This window comes from Mustela nivalis (genome assembly GCF_964662115.1).
Source record: "Mustela nivalis genome assembly, chromosome: 11".
Classification (NCBI taxonomy): domain Eukaryota; kingdom Metazoa; phylum Chordata; class Mammalia; order Carnivora; family Mustelidae; genus Mustela; species Mustela nivalis.
In genome coordinates, this window is record NC_139030.1 from 25,150,259 (window position 1) to 25,178,038 (window position 27,780).

At 37.4% G+C, this 27,780-nt stretch overlaps 1 protein-coding gene across 1 annotated transcript in view; it reads left to right on the top strand.

Annotated features, from left to right (window-relative positions):
- The first annotated feature begins 1,432 nt into the window (after positions 1–1,432).
- LOC309844039 (uncharacterized protein) overlaps positions 1,433–27,780 on the top strand; it is a 63,958-nt gene continuing 37,610 nt past the window's right edge. Inside the window, exons 1-2 of the mRNA XM_082690180.1 lie at positions 1,433–1,772; positions 6,852–6,972. Coding sequence (XP_082546306.1) covers positions 1,611–1,772; positions 6,852–6,972 — 283 coding nt within the window. The 5' untranslated portion in view covers positions 1,433–1,610. The remainder of the gene's footprint in view (positions 1,773–6,851; positions 6,973–27,780) is intronic.

Here is a 27,780-nt window from a genome sequence, read left to right on the forward strand (position 1 = left end):
TTGGTTTTGTTTGGCTTTATCCTCATTTTAATCTAATTATCCCATTAAAAAGGAGAAAATGCACAAGCATGACTCCCCCATCATATATCACATATAATTAATATGTAAGGACAACTGAGTTACATCCATGAGAGATGGTGTGACCTTAAACATTTTGCAAACTTGTTTACTGATGTAAATCTCAATTCCTATATCAAGAGAGCCAAGAGGAAAACAAACAAACAAAAGAAACAGTAATATCCTCCTTAAGAGAAAGAATTTACAAAGATAATTGCTTTAAAACTACAAATTAAAGAGGGGGGGAACCCTCAAAACGATCAAGTTTACCCACTTAGCACACAGCAGATCAAAATTAACCCGATCAGTAAAACAGGTATGAGCACTAACCGCTCAACACTGTCACCTAAGCATTACCTAGGCTGAAGCACTTGGCAGAAAAGCAGTATACGAACAACATGCATTCCTCTTCTCCTATACCCACTCCTTTACCCACACATACATTTACTATTACATGGACTAGGCAGAAACAAGGACAGCTCATCTCCTCTGGGAAAACAAGAAAATGAAAACTTGAGTTAAGAAGGGCCTATGATGGGGGGGGGGGGCGCCTGGGTGGCTCAGTGGGTTAAGCTTCAGCTCAGGTCCTGATACCGGGGTCCTGGGATCCAGCCCCGCATGGGGCTCTCTGCTCGATGGGGAGCCTGCTTCCTCCTCTTTCTCTGCTTGCTTCTCTGTCTACTTGTGATCTCTGCCTGTCAAATAAATAAATTAAATCTTAAAAAAAAAAGTGGGGGGGCTATGAGGGGCGCCTGGGTGGCTCAGTGGGTTAAGCCTCTGCCTTCTGCTAAGGCCATGATCTCAGGGTCCTCCCATCCGGCTCCACATGGGGCTCACCGCTCAGCAGGAGCCTGCCTCCCCGCCCCCCCCCCCCCCCCCCGCCTGCCTCCCCGCCCCCCGCCTGCCTCCCCTGCTCGCTCGCTCTCTCTGCCTGCCTGTCTGCCTACTTGTGATCTCTGTCAAATAAATGGATAAAATCTTAAAAAAAAAAAAAGAAAGGGATTATGAAGCAACAATTTCAGGGACCGACAGGTATTTGTATTGAGGGCCTACTCCTTCCTCCACTGAAATTAGCTCAGCAAGGTGCTGGACCACGGGTTCATAACGGAACGAGCAGAGGCAAAGCCGCACTCCTAACAAGCCGCTGGGAGGCGCGGCTCGGGAGGGAGGCCGTGAGGTCCTCCCGGGCGCCGCCATACCGCTCTGGCCCACCATCTTCCCATTGCACTGGGCCGGAACACATGGCGGCCGCATGTTGCAGGCGCAGCGGCCTCCCCTGTTAAGACACGGACCACCCCCTGTTCCTGTCACCACCTCTCGGGCATAACCCCACCGCGAGAGCACTGTCCCCTGGGGCTCAGTCAGACTCGGGGAGATGCGAGTCGGCTTGAGCAGACAGTCCTCCTCCCGGCAGCGCCGGCAGGACTCAGAGCCCTGGGGTAGCCCAAAGGCTGGGAGGGGCAACCCGGGGGGCAGAGGCCTCCCTATTCCTCCGGATCCCACTGGGGGACTCGGGGGTCTCCCCCCAGCCCTCCAAGCTCTCTTTCTGCCTGATGCTTGGTGGGACCACGTTGCTCTGCCTCGCGTCAGGCCCTCCAGCAGAAAGGGCCAGAGGGGCCCCCCAGGGAAAAGACAGGCGGGCGGCGGCAGCCCGGTGCCAGAAGGGCCGAGCGGCGCTCTCGCCGTCCGGCTGGCTCACCTTCGCCTCAGCTCCGGTAGGTTCTCTCCCGGCCGCATCATCTCCACAGGCCTGACCTTGGGTCGGCCGCCATTTTAGGAAGAACGAGGCACGGGGGCCGCGGGCTGTGGTCCTGATTGTGGCACTTTGTTCCCGCAGCCCAGAAGTGAATACGCCATCTAGTGATAGAATATATATTTTTACAGATTATTTTACAAATTATTTTACATATAGGGACGCCTGGGTGGCTCAGTTGGTTGGACGACTGCCTTCGGCTCAGGTCATGATCCTGGAGTCCTAGGATCGAGTCCCGCATCGGGCTCCCAGCTCCATGGGGAGTCTGCTTCTCCCTCTGACCTTCTCCTCACTCATGCTCTCTCTGTCTCTCTCTCAAGTAAATGAATAAAATCTTTAAAAAAAATTAAAAAAAAAACAAATTATTTTACATATAAATACAAATACACATTTGAAAAATAGCCCGTGAGGAATAAAAACATGTTCCTAAACACCTGCTTTATTTGTATTTATTTAGTGCATTGTTTTCTATCAAATATTTTGTAATCAGCTTATAGACTAGAATGCTGCAGAAATAGATTCATCTGAAATATTCAATTCCTAAGAATTAGCACTTATTTAAACATTTATGAAAATAGTAATTTGGTATGTTAATATCTTCATTTAGAATTAATCTGCATATCTTAATTTTTATGTCATTAATTCTTATCTACACATTTCTTCAGTGTGAATGGTATTGATTTTCTATATTTAATTTCTTGAAAATATAGTTGTGATTGAAATGTAGATCTTAAAATCTAAGGGGGAAAAACAGTGAATCTTATGTAGCAATGTGAGATTAAAGGAATTTTTAGCTTGATTCTTGATTTGACATAAATGTGTCTTTCTGACTTAAAAGTCCCTTAACTGTGTAAATGTATGGCATAAAGCACTGCCTTTTGTGAAATGAAAAATTTAGTAGATAATTAATCATGCCAATTGTTTTAAGATGGGTATTCATTTTTAATGCATAATTTGAATGAAAACTACCAAATTACAGAAATAACACATGAAATCTCTGGCTTATGGGCATTTGGGGAAAGCTAAAGGATAGCAGTGAACATAAAACTTCCAGAAGAGATCACTTCAAAAGCTTTTTCCTCTCATATTAGAGAATGTTTTGCTGTTCAAATTCTGCTTTTTTGAGCAAGAAGACGTTCTCTAATACAAATCCTGGGAAATAAGAAGATGAAAGCCCCATATCCGAAAAGATGTGAGAAATTGACTGTACGATTTTAACCCTACATGGATTAAGGTGAAAACTGAGTAGGTTAGTTTGTAGTGTGTAGTGAATTTAGCAAGAATCTATAGAAATGATATATAACTCTTAAAACCATGAATTATTGCTCTATTTTTACCTACTGCTTGGTATATTTTTGTTGATATTGGTTTTTCAATAACCATAATTTTAGTATCCTTTTCTCTAAAAGAATCATAAATGAATGGAAAAATTAGAAGTACAATATAAATAATATTTTTTATACTTTCTTGTCTACCATTCCCAGGTACTATGGCAGATATTTTTTTATAAACAAGGCCATTCTTCTTATAACCACAATAAAACCATGAAAATCAGAAGGTTTTCCTTAGTAAGTTGCTATCTTCTAATTATCAAAGTATACTCAGGTGTTGGCAATTGCCCCCAAAACATCTTTTACAACTAAAGTATACAATTCAGAATTACATGTTACATTTAGTTGTAATGTCTCTCTCATCTCTTTTAGTCTGGAACAGTTCCTTAAATTTCATGAGATTGATATTTTTATAAATTACAGGGCTTTTTTTTTTAAGATTTTATTTATTTATTTGAGAGAGAGATCACAAGCAGGCAGAGAGGCAGGCCGAGGGGGAGGGGGAAGCAGGCTCCCTGAGGAACAGAGAGCTCGACGTGGGGCTTGACTCCAGACCCTGAGATCATGACCCCGAGCCTAAGGCAGAGGGTTAACCCACTGAGCCACCCAGGAGCCCCAGGCCTTTTTTTTTTTTTTTTTTTTTTTTAAGATTATTTCTTTAGTTTGGTTTGTCTGAGATTGCCTTATGACTAGATAAGAGCTGCATCTGTGACACAAATATCACAAATATGATGCTATATTCTTCTCACTGCATCCTATCAAATGGCAAAGTATTTCATTTTTACCCCATTATTGATAGTATTTAGTAATTTAAGATGGTGTTTTCCAATCTTGTCTACTGTAAGATAGCTCTTTTTCCCTTTGTGATTATAGTTATTTTGTGGGAAGTTATTTTGAAACTATGTAAATATCCCATTCCTTTAAAAAAAATTCAAATCATTCATTTATTTTTCTAATCTTTGTCATCTCATGGTTCCCTAAATTATTTGTGTATTATAATCTATATTGTCATTTCTTTAAGTCTCAAATTATCCAGATTTGGTCAGTGGAAATTCATCTAGCCTAGTTTTTCTGTTCTCTTGGGATATTTTGTCATTTTTAAGCATTTTCTTCCCAGTGCTCTAGACATTCCAGGCTCATATTCCCTTCCCCAGCCATAATAGCAGCTATTTCTGCAATGTACTTTTTTTTCTCTTATACAGAAAGTGGTAATAGAAATATCTGTGTACCAGATGGGTTCATTGTTTTAGGTTAGCAATTGTTTCTGAAGACCGCAGTGACTAGAACTTGGGAATATATGCATCAATTTACATATGCATTAGTTTATTTATTATCTATTTATATATCCATCCATCTCTTTATTGAAAAGCTATGAGTTCACTTCTAATTTGAGTCCAACACTACAGTTTATTATGGTTTTCTTTGTTTCTGTGTTTATAACTACAATTGTTGTCAGTGAGAAACATATCTACCATTTTATTTAATGTATTTATATATTTGATTAATAGTCTGTATGTAGGCTATGTCTATTTTCACTGCCATCCCTTCTCCTGTGTAGGTACCTGCTAAAGTTCTGACACCCTGATGTAGGTTATAAACTATATGACACCATGATAATTCTACTTAGATTCTAAAGTCCCACACTAATGTATCCTTCCATAAGGGCATAAAGTTTCAGTAGGAGTATAAATTGTTTGTGGAAGCAGTCTGATAATATGTATAAAAATCTAAACTATACCTGTCCTTGGAAACCTTTTCCCTGCTAGGAAGTTAACCTAAATAAATACCCTCACATGTACACAAAGTTGTATGTACAAGGCTTTTAGTCTACCTAAAAGTGACTAAGTGCATAAACATACTCCAAGATAGAAAGGGGAAAGTCAAGAATATAAATTGAAAATAAGTACCCATTAATTAAGACAGAAAGAGAAAAGCATTTGAGATATAAGTTTAGAGAAATAGTATAACTATATAAAAACAACTGCCAATAAACCAAAACTGTAAGGGAAAGAGAGAGAGGAAGAGAAAGGGAAGAAGGAGGAGAAGGGGGAGGGGTAACAAAAGATGACCATGACAGAGAGTGAAGGAGGAAGGAAGGGAAGGAGATGGTAGATACGTGGATAGATAATAGAAAAGAGCACTTCAGACCAAAAGCATTCTATTTTAGACAAAATATTCTCACAGACATACAGCTATATTCTAATAGGCACTAGAGCATACACATGAACTTTTATCCAGATTGAATCTTTTAAGTAGCTTACCTTCTCTGTCTTTGCCCATTTTATGCCATGTTTCTACCTGGATTATACCACAACACACGTGTTTATCCTTTCCCCACCCCCAAATCCCAGAAGCCCCAGAATCCTTTATCAGCGTTACAGATGTTTTTGCCATAGCACATGTCCTTGACTTGCTCCACCTGAAAATACCGAGTGCTTTAAAATTTTCCTTCTTCTGATGTAAACAAATATGTGTGAAAGTTGTTTCTTAGAAGAGAATTACCTTCATAATTTGAGAATTAAACTTGAGGCGACAGTGGGCCAATAGATTACCTTTCTCAGACTATATTTGCATATTAGCAAATGCCTTCTATCCTTAACCCCTTACCCAGGGCCAAGGGCAAAGACAGCATTAGAGGAGGGTAACCTCATTCTGCTCACTTCTGTAGGATTCTGTTTTGGTTTACTGCATTATATTTGGTAAGTTCTTAATTGAAATACGTAAATGAGTAAATAAAACTTCTGATTTGTATGCAACCAAATGTAATGCACACTATATCCCACACTTTTCTATTCTTTAACTTTTTTTTTAAATTTTTTATTTTTTATAAACATATATTTTTATCCCCAGGGGTACAGGTCTGTGAATCACCAGGTTTACACACTTCACAGCACTCACCAAATCACATACCCTCCCAATGTCCATAATCCCACCCCCTTCTCCCAAACCCCCTCCCCCCAGCAACCCTCAGTTTGTTTTGTGAGATTAAGAGTCACTTATGATTTATCTCCCTCCCAATCCCATCTTGTTTCATTGATTCTTTAACTTTTATTTACTTGTAAATACCACTTCACTCTTAGGAAAGAGCAGTATGGTAACTTGAGAGAGTATATCCTAGAAGCTCAGAATTACCTGGATGTCTCATTCCACACAAACTCGTCCTGATCCAAGTTTAAAATGTGGCAAACTCCACTGAAAGAATTGGCCAGTTCAAAACATAAAATCTTTATTCTAATCTGAAATCCTCTCCTTCACTGTCCTTTCAAATTTCTTTCACATATAGGAACACCTGTTTTCTACCCAGAAGAACTTATAAGATAACTAGCTATAGTTTTGGCAGTTTGGAGAAATATAACTTTCCCTGGTGTCTCTATACTGGAACATTTTTGTTTTTTATTTAAATCTCTTATTCTTCCCATTGGGAAAAATTTACTACAGATAATTCAAGAAAATTTCATTTATTTAAAGGCCTTTCTTCCTTCTGTTCAAAGATACAACTACATTTATAGGAGCTTATAGAGGGTTGCAGCATTGGATTGGTGGGTTGTTAAGGGAGGAAGTCCCTAGCTTCCTTCATGATCATTATTAATCTAAGATGTACACACTGAAACAGCCTCACTTTCAACTGCCTTCTCATTATTGTTCTATGCAGGTAACTACAGCACAGTGCATGCTCTGACAAGTCATCACCATGTTTCACTCTTTTTTAGCTACTTCCTCGCCACTCTCAGACCACAGGAGACATAAGCTACACTGGAACTTTGAGGCTATGCCAAGCTCACCTGCAGCATTGCCATCTTTTTCCTGGCAACCAGGAACTCCACAGAGAAGGTGAGCAACTTGTTTCTCTAACCCTGAGGTATCCTAAATTGTATCTGGTCTTCTATTTCCCACCAATTCCCGGCAGGATATTAGTGCAGAAGAGACCACAGTTTATTCTCAGGTTTGTCTAACAGTATTTAATCAGCTATGTTCCGTTATTTCTCTCTCTCTTCCTTTAGGCTATATAAATTTTAGCTAGTCCAGGGTGAAGGGTGAGGATGCTTTGTGTCTGATACAGTACATATAGTTTCCAATCAATTGTGTTAAGCTTAAGAAATATAAAAGACAAATATTTAATTATATTGTTCTACGTCTTTCTTTCCCTAGAGACAAAAAACAGTTGCCCCTGGTGGGAAGGATAATTGGGTCCATTGAAAAATCAAAAGAAAATTTTCAGTTTTTAAAAAAAAAATTTGCTTAGTGCGTAAAGAATTCCTAAAGCATCCAATAGCAAACTTCCTTCTCTGTTGCCCTTTTTGACTTCCTGTGTTTATACTTATTCTTAGAGCTGCTTTTTAAAAGCAACTGGAGGTGCCTGGGTGGCTCAGTGGGTTAAGCCGCTGCCTTCTGCTCAGGTCATGATCTCAGGGTCCTGGGATCGAGTCCCGCATTGGGCTCTCTGTTCAGCAGGGGCCTGCTTCCTTCCCTTCCCCTCTCTCTGCCTGCCTCTCTGCCTGCTGTGATCTCTCTCTGTCAAATAAATAAATAAAATCTTTAAAAAAATAAAATAAAAAAAAATAAAAGCAACTGGAGAGTGTGATTTATAACTTTCAACCTGAAAATGTCAGAAAAAGTAGCCAACACCAAATCTTGCTCTGTGAATTTAAAACATCATGAAAATTATGTTCCTCCCCTCTACCAAATTGTTGCCTTCAAAACCCACAGCTGCCTCACGGGCTGTGGTAATGATAAAGACATAGTAACAAACCTATACCTGCCTGGAGAGTTTCTTAAATATGCTGATTCTTGAACAACAATCCAGGGTTACAATATCATCATTTTTAGAGCAGAGGAAAGCTAGTATTCATACTTAATAAACAATTCAAATAATTATTTCCTTCAGTTTAGAATATTCTATCCTAGAAGATATTAGCTATTATATGTGAGCTATAAAAACTGGCCATACAAATGTAAAAAATAAAATAAAAGCCTTCAGATAGCTATTATTTCAAACCAATTTGGGCTACATTTAAAAAAAAAAAACAAACAAACACTCAAAGGGATAATTATAAAAAAATCTCAGAAAATAGTAATGACCCCATTCCCATGCACACACACTGGAAAAAAAGAACATAATAGTTCAAATCAATGTCTTCAGACATTTACAACCTCATCTCCACAGGATCATTGATGATTCCAGAGAATACCCCAGTCTTTTTACTGAGAATATAGAACAATGGAAGAATTGAGTGGGTAACAAAAACTAAATCTAAGTATCTAACAATGGATGAACTTGTTAAATAATGTTGTTTAAGGAATTTTAAATGCCTATAAAATTAAACCATTCAACAATATTTAATGAGATTCTTCTAAATTAGGCAGTATGCTAATGTATTAAAATATTATATTCCTACATCTATTTATATGGAAAACTTGCTTATAATAGATTTTTAAGTATAAGGGTTAATGAAAAATAGTCAGCATATTATGATTTCTATCAAAAATACACATAGAGGGGTGGCTCAGTCAGTTAAGTATCTGCCTTGGGCTCAGGTTATGATTCCAGGGTCCTGGGATCAAACTTGTCATTGGGCTCCCGGCTCAGTGGAGAGCCTGCTTCTCCCTCTCCTCCCCACTAGTGCTTTCTCTCTCTAACTCTGTCTCTGTCTCTCAAAGAAATAAATAAAACCTTTAAAAAAATACACACAGAGATACGAGCTTTAGATGGACACAAAGACCAAAAACTTAATGTTGATTATGAATTAGGATCGTAGGTAATTTTTAATTTTATTTTTATCTATTTTCTACATGTGTTCATCTTCTTTTCAGCCAGGCTCACCACTCTACCTTATGCCCAGTAGACGTGTCAGGTAGCAACTTGTTATTTTCACCTTCTTACCTGCTCCATTTGGTTTTGATGAATGATGCAGTCTTGAGAAATGACATTCAGAGTGTCAAGGGGTTTGATGATCAGGTAGTTTTGGCTATACTTAGGCTTTAAAAATGAGGTCCAAAAGCCTGAACCAGTAGGTTTTGAATGAAATTTCTTTTACTCAAATTTTCTATCCCTTTTCTCTGTTTTTTCTTTGATTATCTTTTTTTGATACCCCCTGTCATCTCTTTTTTTAATTCATTTTTCTTTCTTGTGTATTTCTTCAATTCATACTTCCTTCTCTCTGACTGTCTTATTATTTGTTTCCTGTAGAGATTGTTGCCTTCATCCCCAAACTTATAACATTTCTTTCATTATTACATCAAATGACCAAAGTTAATATCACTTTATAACATATTTATTTCAGAAGTATGTGGGGAGTGCTGAATTATATGTTTTCATATAAAATAATTATTGGTTAGAAATACAGAGTCATACATATAACACAAAGTTCAGAGAGAACAAATGTCAGGTGTTTCTGTAGATTGTTCAGTTTTCTGTTGTTGGAAAAATGAAATACAAAAACATAAGAACACTGAGACTTCTTACTACTCTTGACCACAGTAGCAACTTGGTCTTGCAGAAATATAATGACCTGTGGCATAAATCCAGGCAAGTAGGGGGAAATGCACTCTTAATGTATGAAGGCAAGAGATTAGTGTGTGTACGTATGCATGTATATATGTATATATAGAGAGAGAGAGGGAGGGAGAGAGGGGTATGATTTTTAGGAGAAAAAATAGGAGAAATATGAATTTCTCATTTAACTCAAAAGGGGAGAAATTTCCATAAATGAATTTGACTTCAGAGAGAACATACTCATAGGCAGGCAGAGGACACACATGTCAGGGACAGCAGAAAGGGAGCTGGAGCTCATTTCTCTCATGTAAAAGAGTAGCAGACATAGCTGTGCAAGGTAGAGCAAACTTCTTTCTTGTTCCCACCAGCCAAGAAGCACTTCTGAAAACTGAACTGCAATTAATGGGGTTTGTTTCCCAAACTGAAAAAATATTTTAAGTCAAGGCCACTAACTAGTCACTGTCCTCTAGCAGACTGGTATGTTCCAGTTACTAACGCATACCTGCCTTCATCTTCCCTACACAGTGAGTTTGCAGTTCATCAGAAAGAGAGGACAGAAACTAAGAGGATTATTTCAGTATTGAGGAGCAATTGACCTTGACAAAGCATACATGTTGAGGACTCTGGAAAGGCAAAGTTAGTTTAAGAGCAGCAGGAAATAAGAGATGAAAAGGAGAGTTGAGGAAATAAGAAAAAGCAGGTATGTTTTTGTGAGAAACTTTCAAAGAGTTGAGGGAGTATTCATGAATGGCCCCAAGAAAAGAAAGTCTAAGCAACCATGTCCTGTCTCTTGTGTTGTGTGAGGCAAGAGGACATCTAGAGATTAGATCAGCCACTTCCTTTTTGTTCACTCCATCCCAAAACACAATTTTATGTGTAAAATGTCTTCTGTTTGAAGCACTAACTGTGGTTCCTATTTTTCTGACTGGTACATAGGCTCATTGTGAAGACAGATGTTAAACAAATGGACCCAAAAATAAATATAATCATACAGTTCACAGATGAAAAAAGAAAAAAAAATACTTATATAATTTCATAACAAGTTTATGGGTCTATTTTAGGTTGTCGGCAGGCCCGGATATGTTGTGATGAACAATCTCCTTTATTTGTACTCTTGTCCTCAGAGATTTTAGTTACTTGGTTGGCTTCTTTTCACACCTCAGTCTGCATCTCATTGTCATTACTTCTTCTGACTTCTTTCTCAACTGTTCTTATTCTTTCCTCTCTTCCTACTTCCTGGATATCCCTAATGGCTTCCATCTCAAATTCAACAAGTTCAAGAATCTTATCACCTTCCCCTACTATTTCTTTGTTGCTTGTCCTTTATCTACATTTGTACAACATCAGTCTCTTTATTGTCACAGGAGCCAAAAACTCTGGTTCATTTCTTTAAAAAAAAAAATAGAAGAAGAAGAAGATCTTATTTATTTGTTTTAGGGAGAGAGTATGGGGAGGGAGAGGAGAAAGAATTTGAAGTGAACTCAGCACTGAGAGGGGAGCCTGACAGCAGGCTCAATCTCATGAGCACAAGATCATGACCTGAGCTGAAACCAGAGTTGATGCTTAATTCTGAGTCAGCTGAGCCACCCAGGCATCTGGTTCATTTCTATTGGACTAATTGGGTGAATACTATTTGCTAAATGTCACAATAAATATCCTAGCTTCCAATTCTCCCCAACTTGGTCCATCCAAAATATACTCTTCATAAATCTTTAAGCACAATTCTGGCTGTAGCACTCCTTTTTTCAGACTCTTTCAGCAGCTTTCATACATTGACCACAACTCTGACATCAGGGCCATCTGAGAATCACCTATAACCATTTTTTTTTAAATTTAATTCCACAACTCTTCTGTGATCTAACCATATTGGACTTATTGTAGTTTGTCAGATGTGCTCTGAAGCTTTCTGCCTGCCTGATTTTTGCTCAGTTTATTCTAAGGGAAATATTCCACTTTTTATCTTTTGTATCTTAAGTATACACATTCCTATTATTATGTTAAACTTCATATTCTCTGTAAAGGAATTCCTAGTGCATTTTGATTGACATAATTGCTTTATTAAATTTTCATTATTTTTTTTTTCTTTGTAGAGTTCACATGACGTTTTTCATGCATTTCTTGATGTGATTTTAATCTTCTCCCATTCTTCCTTGATGTTTGAGATCTCTTATTATCTGTGTATTCCTAAGTGTTTATGGTGTGGGTGCTTAGCACTGCATCAAAACCCCTCAAAGAAGTTGAGTAATACAAGCAGTATAATTACAAGTGGCAGCATCCAGTAAGTGACTATGATGCAGAAGAGGCATTTCCCTTTAGCTTGGGAAACCTGTTTTCAAAGGGTTAATTGGACATCATGGTGATGCTCTCAGGAAACAGGTGAACTGTGTTTCTCCCCAGCAGGCTTAACGATTAAAGACTCCACACTTCAGATTTGTGTCATTGCACATGCTGGAACTAAGCCAGGGAATCAGTTAGGCAAATCTTTATTTTAACCTTGCTGCACTTTCAGAGAAAGATCATTTGATAAGCTGAGAACTTCCCCAAATCAATCTGTTACAGCTAGGCTGATGGCTGGAGAAATCTAGTAAGCTCAGAACTCTCTTTCTGGAGATGTTTTCTCTCTCCCTCCTTCCTCCCCCCCCCTTTTTTTTTTATTACATTGAATTCTACTTGCAACAGTCACATCTGTTATTTCACTTCTCAAGCCTTAAAAACTTAGAAGAATGCAGTTTAGACCTTTTCATGAATCATTGGATACTTAAAACGAAATTTTTGTCAGATCAAATTCCTTTTCTTCAAAATAGATAAATAAATTTGTTTGTGCTCTGACTGGTAAACAGAAGAAGACTAGAAAACTGCCTGATGATGGTGTCTATTTGTGAAAGTTAGCTGGCATTATCAGAGGGCTCTTATAAATGTCAGAACATTTCATCAAATAGAGTAATGAGGGTAAAACTTGAGTTCCTCAATTCTTCTACCAATAGGAAATGGGAGGCAGTGGGAATTAATCATTTTAGTTCTTTATGTCATTTGATTCTAACAGACTGAATTTCCTCTGACAAGGAAGGTGGCATGTGGCGTGTAATAATCTTTAAAAACCAGCATAGCTTGGCTTTGATACAATATTCTCTGAAAACAAAAGTCTACACCTCAATCTCAGGTTTCAATAGCAGCATATAAAAATTCAGTTGGCAAGAACTATAAAAAGGAAATTTTATATTCAGTTTCGTCAAATGCCTTTCAATTCACTTCTTACTATTCTTTTAGTTTGCTTTTGTACAATTCTTAGAAGAAAAATGAATCAAAAAGAAAATAAATGATTTTTCTATGTAATGTTTATACAGACACTTATGCAGTGATTGGATGATGATCCTCTAAGTTAGCAGTATGAAAATAGTTTTAAAATTAATTTGAATGGTGGGGAAAATTTTTAAATGAAACAGACAGGCAAGTATCATCAGTTAATTTAATCCACAAATATGATATCTCCTCTGAGTAAATGTATTAAGGGGGGCCTGGTTGGCTCAGTGTGTTTAGCGTCTGCCCTCAGCTCAGGTCATGGTCCCAGGGTCCTGAGATGGAGCCCTACATCACGCTCCCTGCTGGTGGGGACTCTGCTTCTCCCTCACCTCCCTGCTCATGCTCTCTCTTGCTCTGTCTCAAATGAATAAACAAAACCATTTTTAAGAATTAGAAATTAATTAATTAATTAATGAAATGATAAGAATCTGTGATACTTGGGTAACATTTTAATGCAAAGTAGTTTTCTGTAAGCAGTAAAATTAAACACACATTTATTTAAAACAACAACAATAACTCTTGGCTTTCCAAATAGGCCTGGAAATATTTCTAAAATTCACTTTCTTAGACAAAACAAGAGATGTAGACCTCAAAAGCAGAAAAGAGAAGAAAAACGGACATGATACTGAATGGGATTAGAATGAACTTCACTAGGTCATAGTAACATTTTTGTTACCTTAGAGGATAAATAGTGATTTATCCCTATCTTGAATATTTTCAGATATTCAATTTTCAGATAACATCAATATCTTACAGTTTAGCATACAATCTAGCATTTTATTTTACATTCTTTTTCATTCATTTTTTTAAAATCTATATACATTAGTATTCCAAATAGAAATCAAATATATGAGGGGCAACTCATATGAGGCCACATGACCCCCCATCATCATTTATCAAAATAAAATATAGCATACTGCTTAAAAAATAGTAGTTACTTTTATATCTGTGGATGACAATTGCCATCTTAAAATTACCTTTGGTAGTCTACTCAGTTCCTGCCAAGAAGTTAGCTGACCCCTTTTTTTTTTTTTTTTTTAAATCTTTATGTCTATTGTTATATTAACACATTTTACCTAGTTCTATAGTCAGTAAAAAAAGAAATTAACCAACTAAAATAAGTCAATTGTTGCTTTATACTTTTAGGATACAGTGTCTCCAAAATATATTTTTTTCCAGCTACACAAATGCTAAAAAAAAAATCTTTGATAATACAATTTTATGGTTTTGAGAATGAAAATATTGTATTGTAAATCTATGTCCAGCCAAAAAAATACTTTTGGGATGGAGGTCACAGAAATATAGTTCTAGACATCAAAAACCTGAAAAGTTTGTCTTGTATGAATTTTTATTTTAAGGCAAAAGTATGAGAGAGGTAAAATTTTATTTAGGGAGAATGTAATGAAATAAAAATGATTAATAAAACAAGAAGTGCTCTTGTGAAGTAATGAGGATACGAATATAGAGGTACAAATAATTTAAGGAACTAAAATAAATTAGAGATCCAGAGAATATTTACATTTTAATACTATGTAAAAAACTTAAAAAGTTAGATGACAAATTTCTTGGGAAATGCTAACAACCAAATCATAACAGGAAAAATTGAGCTAGTAATTTAAAACCTACCACTGAAACACTCATTACTCATATAGTTTTGTTGCAGGGTCATCAAGAACAAAGGCCAAGAAAAAAATATTGTATGCTGCAACTTAGTAAGTTTATTTAAGTAGCATGGAGACAGGACCCATGGGCAGAAGGAACTACACCATTGCTGTATGAATTTGCAGTTATATTCTTAGTGCTCAAGGCAGAGGGGACATACAGAGAGTATTAGATCATAAATGTCTTCTCTGAATACTACTCATAAAACTATTCTTGGAAGATTTCTCTGGTGCTTATCACTCAGTTTAATATTAGCTGTCAGTGAGATATACAGGTAGTTATGAGACCCTTTAAGAATGTAGCAACCAGGGCATATCTGATCCTTCAAAACTATGCAAGTCAGCCTTCCAAGCTAAAGTTGAACATTTTTCTGCTTCTATACCCCATCATCCTCCCACCCCCACCCCAACCAATTTTCAGTCTTTAAATCTTTAAGATGTTGAAGGGTGAAGGGCTCATCTTCTGTAAAATCTTCAAGTTGTCAGGGGTCATAGAGATGGCCACTATCTGTCCCTACAAGTAACTATTATAGAAGACCTTGCTGTAGAGTTCAGAGTGGATGTTGCGGTAAATTTGTTTTGAGTAGTAAGAGTCATCTGTTGGCTGGGTGGAGTCAGAACTGTTTGCACATATCTTGACAATAGGAGAGAACAAAGCAAAAGAGACACACATTAGGATTATGATTGTAATAAAAATAAGAAGTGTGATAAGAAGACCTTTTAAGGTAAACCATAGTCCACCTCCCACCCAACCAAAAATTTAACCAGTCATTGAGAGAATTAGGAGTCAGGCATTGCCTTAATTTGGGTGTGCTTGTCTGCCAAAATTTTGTATACATTAGCAGAGACATTTAGGATATATATACAACATTTAGTGTCAATATTAGCATAAGAATTTTCCTTTTGACTTACAGTCAGGATATCAAGAGCCATTAGGTTTTGGAGGGCTACTTTTTGAATTTGTGGGTGACTTTGTGTTGGGTTTGGTTAAAGGTAGCTGCTGTATGTTTGATAAAGCTGCCAGGACATATGGCTAAGGGATAAAACCATTAAGAAGCCTTCTTTACCTGATATCTAGCCTTAACAATATCTTAATTAGAGGAATCACTAGCAAGTGGGAGATGACTTGTCCCAGAAGATAAGGACATCCCCAAGTGCATTATACAATCCAATTAGCATCCATTATCACCACAAGTTCATAGTCAACCCCATGGAGTGGGATGCACTCCAACTTTTAAGGAGTGATATCACATAGAATTGATTGAGGTGATAATTGAGTTATACAATGATTAGGAGTGTCTATCCCATTCTTTAGCTGTTTAAATAATCACATACCCATAGGGTCCCTATTACTGTCCCCACAGAGGAAAGACCCAAAGATTGTCTGTATTTGAGCTATTGCAACAATTTCTTTGAAGTTTACCTCAAGTCATACTCAAAAATAATTAGAACTAGATTCTAACATCAACCAAGGTGTGTTATTGAATCATAATTTTTCATGGGGCACCTGGGTGGCTCAGTTGGTTAAGTATCTGCCTTCAGCTCATGTCCTAGTCCCAGGGTCTGGGATGGAGCCCCATGTTGCTTTGGACTCCCTACTCAGAGGGGTGTCTCCTTCTCCCTCTCTCTCTGCCACCTGACCCCCCAACTTGTGTTTTCTCTCAAATAAATAAATAAAATCTTTAAGAAAATTGAAACATAATTTTTCTCTTTAAATTCACCCTTTTTTCCTGAGGTAGCCAAATCAAGACTAATTTGTTTATAAAACAATTCCAGTTTTAACAAACCTGGCCTAATTATATATGTAAACACAGAAATAAAATTGATTGATCATATGGATCCTTTAAAATGTTCTTTGTTGGAACTTTTTATAAGGAATCTCTATATTGAACTTTTAATATCCTCTCAAGGCCAGAAAAAAGCCAAATAATGTCATCAGACTTGCCTTCAATACCTGTAAATTTGGGCAAATTTCTGTTCTCGAGGTCCCTAAAATATCTTGAGGTTCTTGACCTGCCAGGAAGTGACATTCTTTATTCACCTAGTAAGACTGCTGTGAATTCTGTAAGCAAAGTATCATGCCAACATTTCCAAGTGGTTGCATTGGCTCCATAAAGTCAGCCTTAATCCCTTAAAGCTATCTGGTCGTATCTGAATCTATGCATATCTCTCTCAAATATAATATTCTAGTCAAAGCCTTGATAATATAACCAATATTTCCAATTGTATCCTTTTGCAAAGAGAACAGATTCTTTTTGAACTTGTGCAAATAATGAAAATGACCCTGAAAGAAAAGGCTTTCTGAAATCTGGAGGGTTTGGGTGGAAGAAAAGTTAAGTGCTTCAATCTGTTTATAAAAGAACATTTTATCATCTTCCTCCATTCAGTCCTGTTAATTTTGGTTTTGTTTGAATGCAGCTTCCCCATTAGTTCTAGAAATTCTTACCCATTTAGTTTTATGATTTTTAAAGATATAAAATAAGCCTTATTTGTCAAAGGCCCTTCTTATGAATCTCCTTGAAGACAAAACACATTTTGCAAAAGCATCTGCACAATAACTATAAATAGCAAAAAACCCAGAAATGGACCTAGTTCTAGATTGGAGAGTTCATTAAATGTATCTGACAAGGAAGCCCAGTTATTTCTGTGAAACATCGTATTTTAATAATTAGAATGCCAAATAATGACTTTATGATGGAGCATATTAAAACTTTGGGAATTTCATATATTTTCTAGAACAATTTTGCATTTACCCATACAGCATAACATAAGTTTTATCATCATTTGTTTGACCGTGCTTCCCATGTAACTTAACATAGCAAATAAACAAGACTAATTAGATTTCCTTTATCATTTAAATCTTGGAGAAGTTTGTTAAAAACCTTAGAAAGTTTTAAAGTACATCCCTAAATAGTATTAAAGATCATTATAAATCTAATATTTGTATTTAATTAAGGTGGCAATAAGGGGTTCTATAGGAAGTTATATAGTTGTTATCAAAACAAGCTCCCTAACATTGAGAATTTTAACTTTTCAAAGACCGAATAAAAACTAAACTTAGAGCTGTGAAGTTTGTAAACCTGGTGATTCACAGACCTGTACCCCTGGGGATAAAAATATATGTTTATAAAAAATAAAAAATTAAAAAAAAAAAAACTAAACTTAGAAACTGGTTTTCTGGGAAGATAAAGAAAAGAGAAAAACTTTGTTTACATTTTCTTATCAAGAGCAGACCATCAACCCAAGAAAACTGTCTTTTAACAAAAGTAAAAGCAGAATTTCAGTCTTATACCATTGTGCTTTTAAAATCCACTGATTTCAGCTTTAGTCCTGACCGCACATAAAGTTTTTTTTCCAAAACTCTCCCTTCACAAATCTACAACTTTCTTCATTCAGTTTTTGTCCCAAGACTTTTCTCTCTAAATAACCAATCTCCTTTTTTTTTTTTTTTTTTAATTTTATTTATTTATTTGACAGAGAGAAATCACAAGTAGATGGAGAGGCAGGCAGAGAGAGAGAGAGAGAGAGAGGGAAGCAGGCTCCCTGCTGCGCAGAGAGCCCGATGCGGGACTCGATCCCAGGACCCTGAGATCATGACCTGAGCCGAATGCAGCGGCTTAACCCACTGAGCCACCCAAAAAAAAAAAAAAAACTTTAAATAACCAATCTCCTTTTAGAGCAAAAATAATTTATTTTCCCTCAACAAAATCTATTCCCATTTCTTAATTTTTTCTTATTAAAAACACATCTTTCTTGCATACAGATTGACTTCCCTTGTTTCCATCAGTCTTAATTAAACTTAGCAGAATTTTAAGTCTTAGAAATCTTAGCCTCCAAAGAAGATTAAGTAGTAACAAATTGTGTTGTTTGTTACACCAGAATTCTTTAGATCAGCAAGTTTATAAATATATTTCATAATTTATAAAAACAGATGTTTTTTCATAGTGTACTCTTTTAATAAAACAAGCATATTTACCAGCAGGCCCAAGTATTCTGCAATGAGAAGTCAAAGCACATAAACTTATGTTCAGCAAACAATATTTTAGTATTTTTTGGAAAAGACATAGCTATCCAATGAATTCAGTTTATCATTTAGCAAAATTTCAAAGTTTCAGGTTACCAAAGACTTTGAAAGCTATTTGAAAGTTTTACATATAAACCTTTTTATTTATTCAGCCTACTTGTTCTTAAAAAGTAAAGAATAAATTCTTAACTTGCTCTCTTTTGTGAGACAGACAAAACTAACCATCATTTTAAGTCATCTTTTTTGCTGACAAAGTGCAACAGAGATAACATGAACTTATTAGACCTTCAGTAAACCTTGCTAGAATAAAAATATTATATTTAGGGTACCTGGGTGGCTCAGTTGGTTGAGCAACTGCCTTCAGCTTAGGTCATGATCCCGGAGTCCCAGGATCAAGTCCCACATTGGGCTCCCTGCTCAGCAGGGTGTCTGCTTCTCCCTCTGACCTTCTCCCCTCTTATGCTTTCTCTCTCTCATTCTGTCTCTCACATAAATAAATAAAATCTTTAAAAATATTAATTTATGCTGATAAATCTAAAGAAATGCATAAATTAAACTAACAAATTTTAATGAGCTTAAATACCAAATATGTTATACCTGGGTCCTCGAAAAGTCAGTTTGTTCCCTATTGTCACTTTTTTACCTTGGGTACATGAGGGTAGATCTGAAGTGGGTGGTTTTAGTCCAGTGAGGGGAGTTCTTTGCTCCTTGATACCAAAGTTAGGAGGATCAGGAGCCAATGGTGCTAGAGGTATGGAAGATGGTTTATGAGTGGGTTATGCAAGCTGCACTTAATGATGGTACAGAAATAGAAGGGGGGTGGAGGCAGAGGATGTGGGTGCTCCTGGCTAAGCTGGAGGTGGATAAAAGCCCAGAGGGCAGAGAAAGAGGATTCCCAGTCCTAAAACTGGTCAGCTCAAACGGAGACGAAGACATATGTTTTCTTTCCACCAAAAAGAAAAAAAAATATATAGGCAGTCCAAGTTAGGTCAAAGAAGACAGAGAGTCTTCCCAGAACAAAAGGAGTTTCAGTAGCTGTTTGGTAATATTCCTTGAGATCTGTCCCAGATAAACTAATCACAGATGATTGAGTCCAGTTTTCCTATCCATTAACCCAGGAAATGAATGAGGAAGAAAATTCCACACAATAAGTGTCAGGCAACGTTCATCTAATCCTCTCAAGATACATGCTAGATCTGACACACAAAAGAATGAACACGGAAGAAATGAGTGACTTGGGAAGAATAGAGGAAGACATGTATGGGATCTTGGCAGCAACCCCTTTACAAGAGAGATAGTGGGTGTTGTGGTGGTGGGAGGGAATAGAGAATGTGACAGAACACAGAGAAAGTAGAGGATTAACGGAAGTAGAAAAGCCTGAAGCAGCTGAACTGATGGTGGATTGAGGGTTAGAGAGTGAGAGGTATGGACAAATGAGTTTGGATATAGGGCCATAAAAGCCTGACCATATAGGTGAGTACTTTACAAAATGAGGTGAGTACTTTAACTAGGACTACATTACCAAAATATCTGTTGACATCCAATGGTGTCCCATCAGGAATATTGCAGAATGTTCCTGGGTTCAGAGTGGCAGGAGGCATTCCTCTTTCTTGACTGTTCTGAAAAAGGATGTTGAACTCCCTTCACTTCCCTACTCCATTCTAGACTAAATTGGGTGCTTGTGAATGGACTGAAATGCCACAGAGACTGGGGCTACCTCTTTGCATTTTGGGGAGTCCATATATTTGGTGACCAATAATAATACCCTTTGTAGGCCTCTAGTTCTATTATTAATAGCCGGGGTAAAGGTCCTTGCCTTTGTTAAGAAGGGGGCAGCTATTTTTTTTTTTTAATTCAGCATCATATATCTAAGCTAGAAGTACTTTTAATCTGAGAGCAGGACCTAGAATACCAAACAGACCATGGCAAGAACAAATGAAAGACAAGAAAAAAATGAAAGTATGGAACTCTTACCTAATCTGGGAAACTTTCTTGTGAGCTTTATCATGATCCAGTCCCAAGGGAATGACATATCTCAGTAAGACATATCTTAAATTTTATGTTCATCAAAGGTCACACCAGGTTATTTAGGAGGAAACCTTACACAGTAGTCTTGAGATCCATGGCCATCCTAACAACATGTATGGGTGGCCGTCTCATGCCCAAGAAGAGTACAGGGATTAAAAGAACAGGTAAAATAGAGAGACCCTGATTTCTGAGCCCAGTGCCCTTGTTACCAAGGTACTAGTGTGCCTGTGGGAGGCGAGGCAAGAGAGTGCATAGTGTAGCCACAGGCAGGAGTGCGCAGACAAGGCATGAAGTGTCATACTATTCAAGACATTTCCAGAAAAGAACAAGGGGATAAAAGAATAAAAGAGGCTCACCAAGTTGCACCAGAGCTCTTGGATTCACTCTGTAATCCCTGAGTGGGGCCACCAAAAAATGTTGCAAGATCATGGAATGTAAAGACCAAGAAAGAATTCTTGGGATGTTGTAAAGTGCATCGTAGTAATTTTACTTAAATAGCATAGCATAGTATAGTACTGCTTTGGGTGGCTCAGTTGTCAAGCATCTACCTTTAGTTCAGGTCATGATCCCAGTGTCCTGGAATCGAGCCCCACGTGGGGCTCCCTGTTCCACAGGAAGCCTGCTTCTCCCTCTCCTGTTTCCCAAGCTTGTATTCCCTCCCTCACTGTCTCTCTGTCAAATAAATGAATAAAATCTTTAAATAGCACAGTATAGGACCCATGAACAAAAGGGCGCTCCTTTGCTCTATTAAGCTAGTGGTTATATGCTTAATACTCAAGGAGGAGGGGACATGCAGGGAGTATTATATCATACATGTCTTCTTCGAAGTTTTACTCATAAAACTACCTTTGTAAGATTTCTCTAGTGCTTATCATTCACTTTTTTATTGACTATCAGTGAGATAGGCAGTAATGAGACCCTTTAAGAATGTAGCAACCAGCATGTATTTGATCCTTATCAGAACTATGCAGGCAGTAGGCCAGCCTTCCAGGCTAAAAGAGAACATTTTTCTGCTTCTGTCCCTCATCAGTTTAACTGATAACTTCTAGTTTGTTTGTTTTTTTTAAAGATTTTATTTATTTGACAGAGAGAAAGATCACAAGTAGGCAGAGAGACAAGCAAAGAGAGAGGGGGAAGCAGGCTCCTTGCTGAGCAGACAGCCCGATGCGGGGCTCGATCCCAGGACCCTGAGATCATGACCCGAGCCGAAGGCAGAGGCTCAACCCAGTGAGCCACCCAGGCATCCCTGATAACTTCTAGTTTTATTAGTGACATGAATTTTAATCTCATATAAATTATTTCACAATATACAAAAAGATAACAAAAACTTTGTTTCCAGGAGAATGACAGTCTAAACACTCTGAATAGCCCTTTTGCTAAAGACAGATATAAGTGTTGAAATTCTCTCTCTTTCTTTCCCTCCTTCTCCATTCCCCACCTCTGTTTGTCTGTCTATCTCTATACACACACATGCACGCATAACTAAGCTGACAAGGAAGTATGAAATCTATAAACCAAAATGAAAGGAGGAGTCCTGGGATATAAATTAAGGCACCTATAGACCCATGGTTTATATTTTGTTGGCCTTTCAAAGTATTATGAGGTATAGTGGTTAGGGTTATGGCCTAGGTAAGATAAAAACTGGTGTAAGAGATTTATGTATAGGAACGCCTGGGTGGCTCAGTTGGTTAAGCAGCTGCCTTCGGCTCAGGTCATGATCCCAGCGTCCTGGGATCGAGTCCCACATCGGGCTCCTTGCTCCGCAGGGAGCCTGCTTCTCCCTCTGACTCTGCCTTCCACTCTGTCTGCCTATGCTCGCTCTCGCTCGCTCTGTCTCTGGCAAATAAATAAATAAAATCTTAAAAAAAAAAAAAAAAGAGATTTATGTATAAAGCAGGGGTCCCAAAGAGTCATACTATCCTTATGAGACAGAATGAAAAGTACATCATACAGAATATGACAGCAAGAAAACTTACCTGCTTCAACTCTGTACTGAATGAAGAGCTAAAAATATATTTTTTTGAAGAGCCAAGAATTCTATCCTGAGAATTTGTAACCATAAGCCAGACTCCAAGTAGGTTTGTAAACTAAGTTCAAGTCACCTGAGTTGACTAAAATGCTTCATAATAAAGACTTCAGTTTTGATGTTTGACTAATGACAGCTTTCAAACCCCACAACTCCCCTTTCCTCTTTTGCCTCACATTTGGGGAAGCTGATTAAAAAATAAAAAAACCCACCGTGTTCCTTCCCTTGGTGCCAGGGAGAAGTCAAAACCAGCAAACCCAAGCCCTCTAGTGGAACACTTACTCCAGTCCCAGCCCTCAACCACATTCTAACTTTCATTCTCATTTCATTCTAGCCATGAGGACCAACTGGCACCTGCCCTGTTCTCCCCAGAAAGTCTCATGGAGTGACTAATAAATCTTGGCATGTGCTCTTAGTGCACATGGTGTCAGCACTGTTGATATCTGAACAATTCCTTTGGAAGGAGTCCTTCCCATCCTCCATGGGTTTACTGTAGAACATCCACACTTAAAACTACAGTGAAATTGTAGATTTTTTATTTATTTATTTATTTTATTTTTTTTCTGTCAGTGGATGCTGTTGGTGGTGTACCAGATCCCTTTTATAGGGCCAGTACACACAGGTGCTATAGCTGTGGCTATTAGTAGCTCACATCTATTTCCTTCTGCAAAGAATTGGCCATCATCAAATGAGAATGGCCTTTTCCAGTCAAGAACCATCCCTCAGCCAGTGGTTAACATACTGGGGTTAGGGGATGTTAAGAATTGTGAAGATTGTGAGATTTCACCCTACTTATAAGCTAATAAACTAGCTTGCCACAGTCTTATGAATGCTAGCAAAAGATATAGAATTTCATGGTCAAAGACAAAGGTCTTTATCCCTCACAATAATAGCAATTGTAGCCAGAGTGTCAGAGCTGGTCCCTGTGCCCCAATTCCCATAAGGCAATGTGAAAAGGGCCAAGTCACACTTATACATAAAATATATCATGTTATGGGAGAAGGAATCTTGAGCTTGGGGAATGGAATCCTTTATAATGGGCTATAAGCTTACCTTAACTTTGTGCCAGAGGGAGACATTATCTTTATTATATGAGCAGAAAATAAACCTGTCCTTCAGTCTAGAGATAGACATTATCTCTAACTTCCAAGGGTGTTCACTATAGAAAGAAACAATTTTTAAAAGATAGTCCAGAACAAATGTAGTCAGCTCCTCTGCTCATAAGACAGGCAGAAATACAGGAGATCTGTGGATAACTGACTCCAACAGATGGGTTTATTTTACTAATCTACCATTATACATTTTGAGTTTTTTTACAATTAAAAAAATCTGTCAATTAATGTAAATGGAGTAAGCTCTCCAATTCAAGAAAGAATGATTATCAGAATGAAAAAAAAAAAAAAATCCTAGCCATGTAAAATTTATGAGTCATACCTACAATCTAAGGACACATACACACCAAAAAACATGTAACAAAATTATATAATAACATATGCTAGATGAATACCAATTGAAAAGCTGGTATTGGTAAGCCAAATAATAGACTGAATGTAAAAAGTCTTATGAGAAATAAGAAAAAAGAAAGGTTTGGTTTGGCATAAAATAATGTTTCTAAATTTGTATGCTCCCAGAAGCAGTCTTAAAATACCATAAAGCAAATATTGACAGAATTAAAGCAGAAAATAATAAATTCATTATCATGGTAGGAGATTTTAAACACATCTATCTTAGTAATTGAGAAATCTGACAAGCAAAAAAATCTGTAAGCATCTGTACAGTTTCAATAAGACAATCAGCAAGTTTAATTTAATGGACAGTTCCATAATAGTATATTCAACAAAAGAATAGTATGGAACTATTACCCAACTGTCAGATACTAAGCTGCAAAGCCAGTTTCAACAAGTTCTAAAAAACTTCTGCCATGCAAATCACATTCTCTGGCTACATGCAACTGTTAGAAATCAAGAACAAAACGATAACTAGAAACATCCGAAACTGTTATAGGTGTTGAACATAACTTTAAATATTTCATGTAATAAAAAGAGAAACTTACAATGGGTATCAGACTTTATTTAGAAATTAGTGATAATGAAATTATTGCATATCCAAAGTTCAAGCCAAAAATGAAAGAATTATCCTATTTCCAGGATGCCTGGTGGCTCAGTCAGTTAAGTGTCTGATTCTTGATTTTGGCTCAGGTTATGATCTCAGGGGCTGAAACTGAACCTTGAGTTGGGCTCCACACTGGGCATGAAGCCTGCTTAAGATTCTCTTTCTCCAGGGCGTCTGGGTGGCTCAGTGGGTTAAAGCCTCTGCCTTCGGCTCAGGTCATGATCTCAGGGTCCTGGGATCAAGCCCCACATTGGTCTCTTTGCTCAGAAGGGAGCCTGCTTTCTCCCTCTCTCTCTGCCTCCCTCTCTGCCTACTTGTGAACTCTGTCTGTCAAATAAATAAATCTTAAAAAAAAAAAAAAAAAAAAAAAGATTCTCTTTCTCCCTCTGCCACCCCCCCCCAAAAGAATCAAAAAGTTATTTTATTTCCTCTACTTCTCTCAGCTTTCACATCCAGTTCATCAGAAACCTCTAAAACTCATGCTGTATCTGTCCAATTTTCTACATTTTCTCTGCAACTACTATGTTCCAAGTCACTCTTCTCTCTTGCCTGTGGTATTTCAACAGCAATGGTTTTCCTGCTCCCTTCTTGCCTTCCTAAAATCCATTCTCCCTGAAGTAGCCATCATGATCTTTAAAAGCATACATTGGATCACATTGCTCCCATGTGAAAACAGAGTGGCCTGCTCTTTGATTGCAGGACTGGTTCTTTTAATTATTCTCATCTGTTCTAGTTTTCTGTGCTCTAAGTTCTCTCCTCAGAGTCTCACAACACAGTAATCCAGCAGCTGGCTGGACTGTGTTCTCATCTATAGCTCAAGGTCCTCTTCTAAGATTATTCATGTGGTTGGCATAAGCTAATTTCTTGCAGGTGTGGAACTGAGGTTCACATTTTTTTTGCAGCCTGTTGATTAGAGTTAGCATCTAGAACCTGCCCTCAGGTCTTCCTTATGTGAGTCTTTCACAACCAGGGATATTTCTCCGAAGGCAGTAGTATACTCTTTCTCCAACTGATGAAGATGGAAGCTTACACAACATAATGGAATAAAAGGAGTTATGGTGCCATACTTTTGCCATAGAATGTAACCCAATCAGGGGGCACCTATCCCATCATATTTACAGGTCTGCCTATACTCAGAAGCAAAGGAAGTATACAGGATACATGTGCCAGCCAGTGGGAATCTTTTTTTTTCTTTTAAGTTTTTATTTAAATTTCAGTTAGTTAACATACAGTGTAGTATTAGTTTCAGGTGTACAATATATACAAGTGATTCAACACTTCCATACAACACCCAGTGCTCATCACATCAAGTGTACTCCTTAATCCCTATCACTTCTTTTACCCATTCCCCCCTCCCCATCATCTACTTCCCCTCTGGTAACCATCAGTTTGTTCTCTATAGGTAAAGGTCTCTTTCTTGGTTTATCTCCCTGTTTTTATTTTCCCTTTACTTCTGTTTTGTTTCTTAAATTCTATATATGGGTAAAATCATATGGTATTTGTCTTTTTCTGACTTAGCATAATACTCTTTAGCTTTATCCATATTGTTACAAATGGCAAAATTTCATTCTTTTTTATGGCTAATATTCCATTGTGTGTGTGTGTGTACACCACATCTTTTTTATCTGTTCATCAGTTGATAAACATTGGGCTATTTCCATATTTTGAGTATTTTGTAGATAATGCTGCTATAAACATCAGGTGCATGTATCCCTTTGAATTAATATTTTTGTATTCTTTGGGTAAATACCTAGTAGTGCAATTGCTGGATGATAAGGCAGCTCTATTTTTAATCTTTTGAGGAACCTCCATACTGTTTTTCAGAGTGGCTGCACCAGTTTGCATTTTCAGCGGCAGTGTAAGAGGGTTCCCGTTTCTCCACATCCTCACCAATACCTGTTGTTTCTTGTGTCAGTGGGAATCTTGATGTCATCTTAAAATTCTGCTTTCCATCCTATCCTTTTTAAAATCCCTTCTGAATAATTAAAATAGTTATCAGTCTATTACCTTTTTAAAATTTTAAAAGTTTATTTATTTTTGTAATTCCTCCTTGGTATCTAATCATCATTAGATAGATCCCTTTCCTGTGGTTTCCACTGTTGTTTTTCCATCTATAGAGCAGAGCCTAAAACATGGAAGATAATAATGCTGCATGCATGTGTGGCTACATAATATGATATGATTATATATATATATATATATATATATATATATGTAATTGTAGGGGAGGAAAACTAATTTTCCCTCTACCTTTCTAGATTCTTGGTGGAGCAACACACCTCTCCCCTTAATACAAGATAGATTAACAGGAGAAAAACAAACAGTTTAATAACATTTGGGGAATGGAGGAAGGGGCTGTTAATTGAAGGTTATCAGGAAAAAGTGAACAAGGACAAAGTTGTGATGCAGATTTAAGTGCTGGCCTTCTCCATTGATAGGAGTTTCAAGATATTAGTCATCTTCCTCTTCCTGGTACAGAGAAGGAGACACCCTTACAAATGAAGATTTTTCTTATAAACTTAATTTTTCTTTTTTTAACAAAAGGTCAACTTCCATTCCTGCAGTTTCAGAGCTTTGTCTGTATCTGCTCTTTCTCAGAAATAACCAGCTCTAGATAATCCTTTTGCCAGATTTTGCCATGGCATATTTTGTCTTTTCCACCATATATTTGAGGGAAAATCTATCTTTGTCCCTAACTTACAACTTAACACCAGAATGAAATATGGATGAGATATGAGATAAAATGGAAAGGTATAAAGTACATATAATATGAAGCGGAACACACATTCCTTGAGAACTGAGGAGGCGTAGCTATGAATGACACAAAATTCAAGACCCATAAACTAAAAAAGTAAAAGACTTAATCAGATGATAATATTTCTTATACTGAGGGCACCTAGGTGGCTCAGCAGGTTAAAACCTCTGCCTTCAGCTCAGGTCATGATCCCAGGGTCTTGGGATCAAGCCCCACATTGGGCTCTCTGCTCGGCAGGAA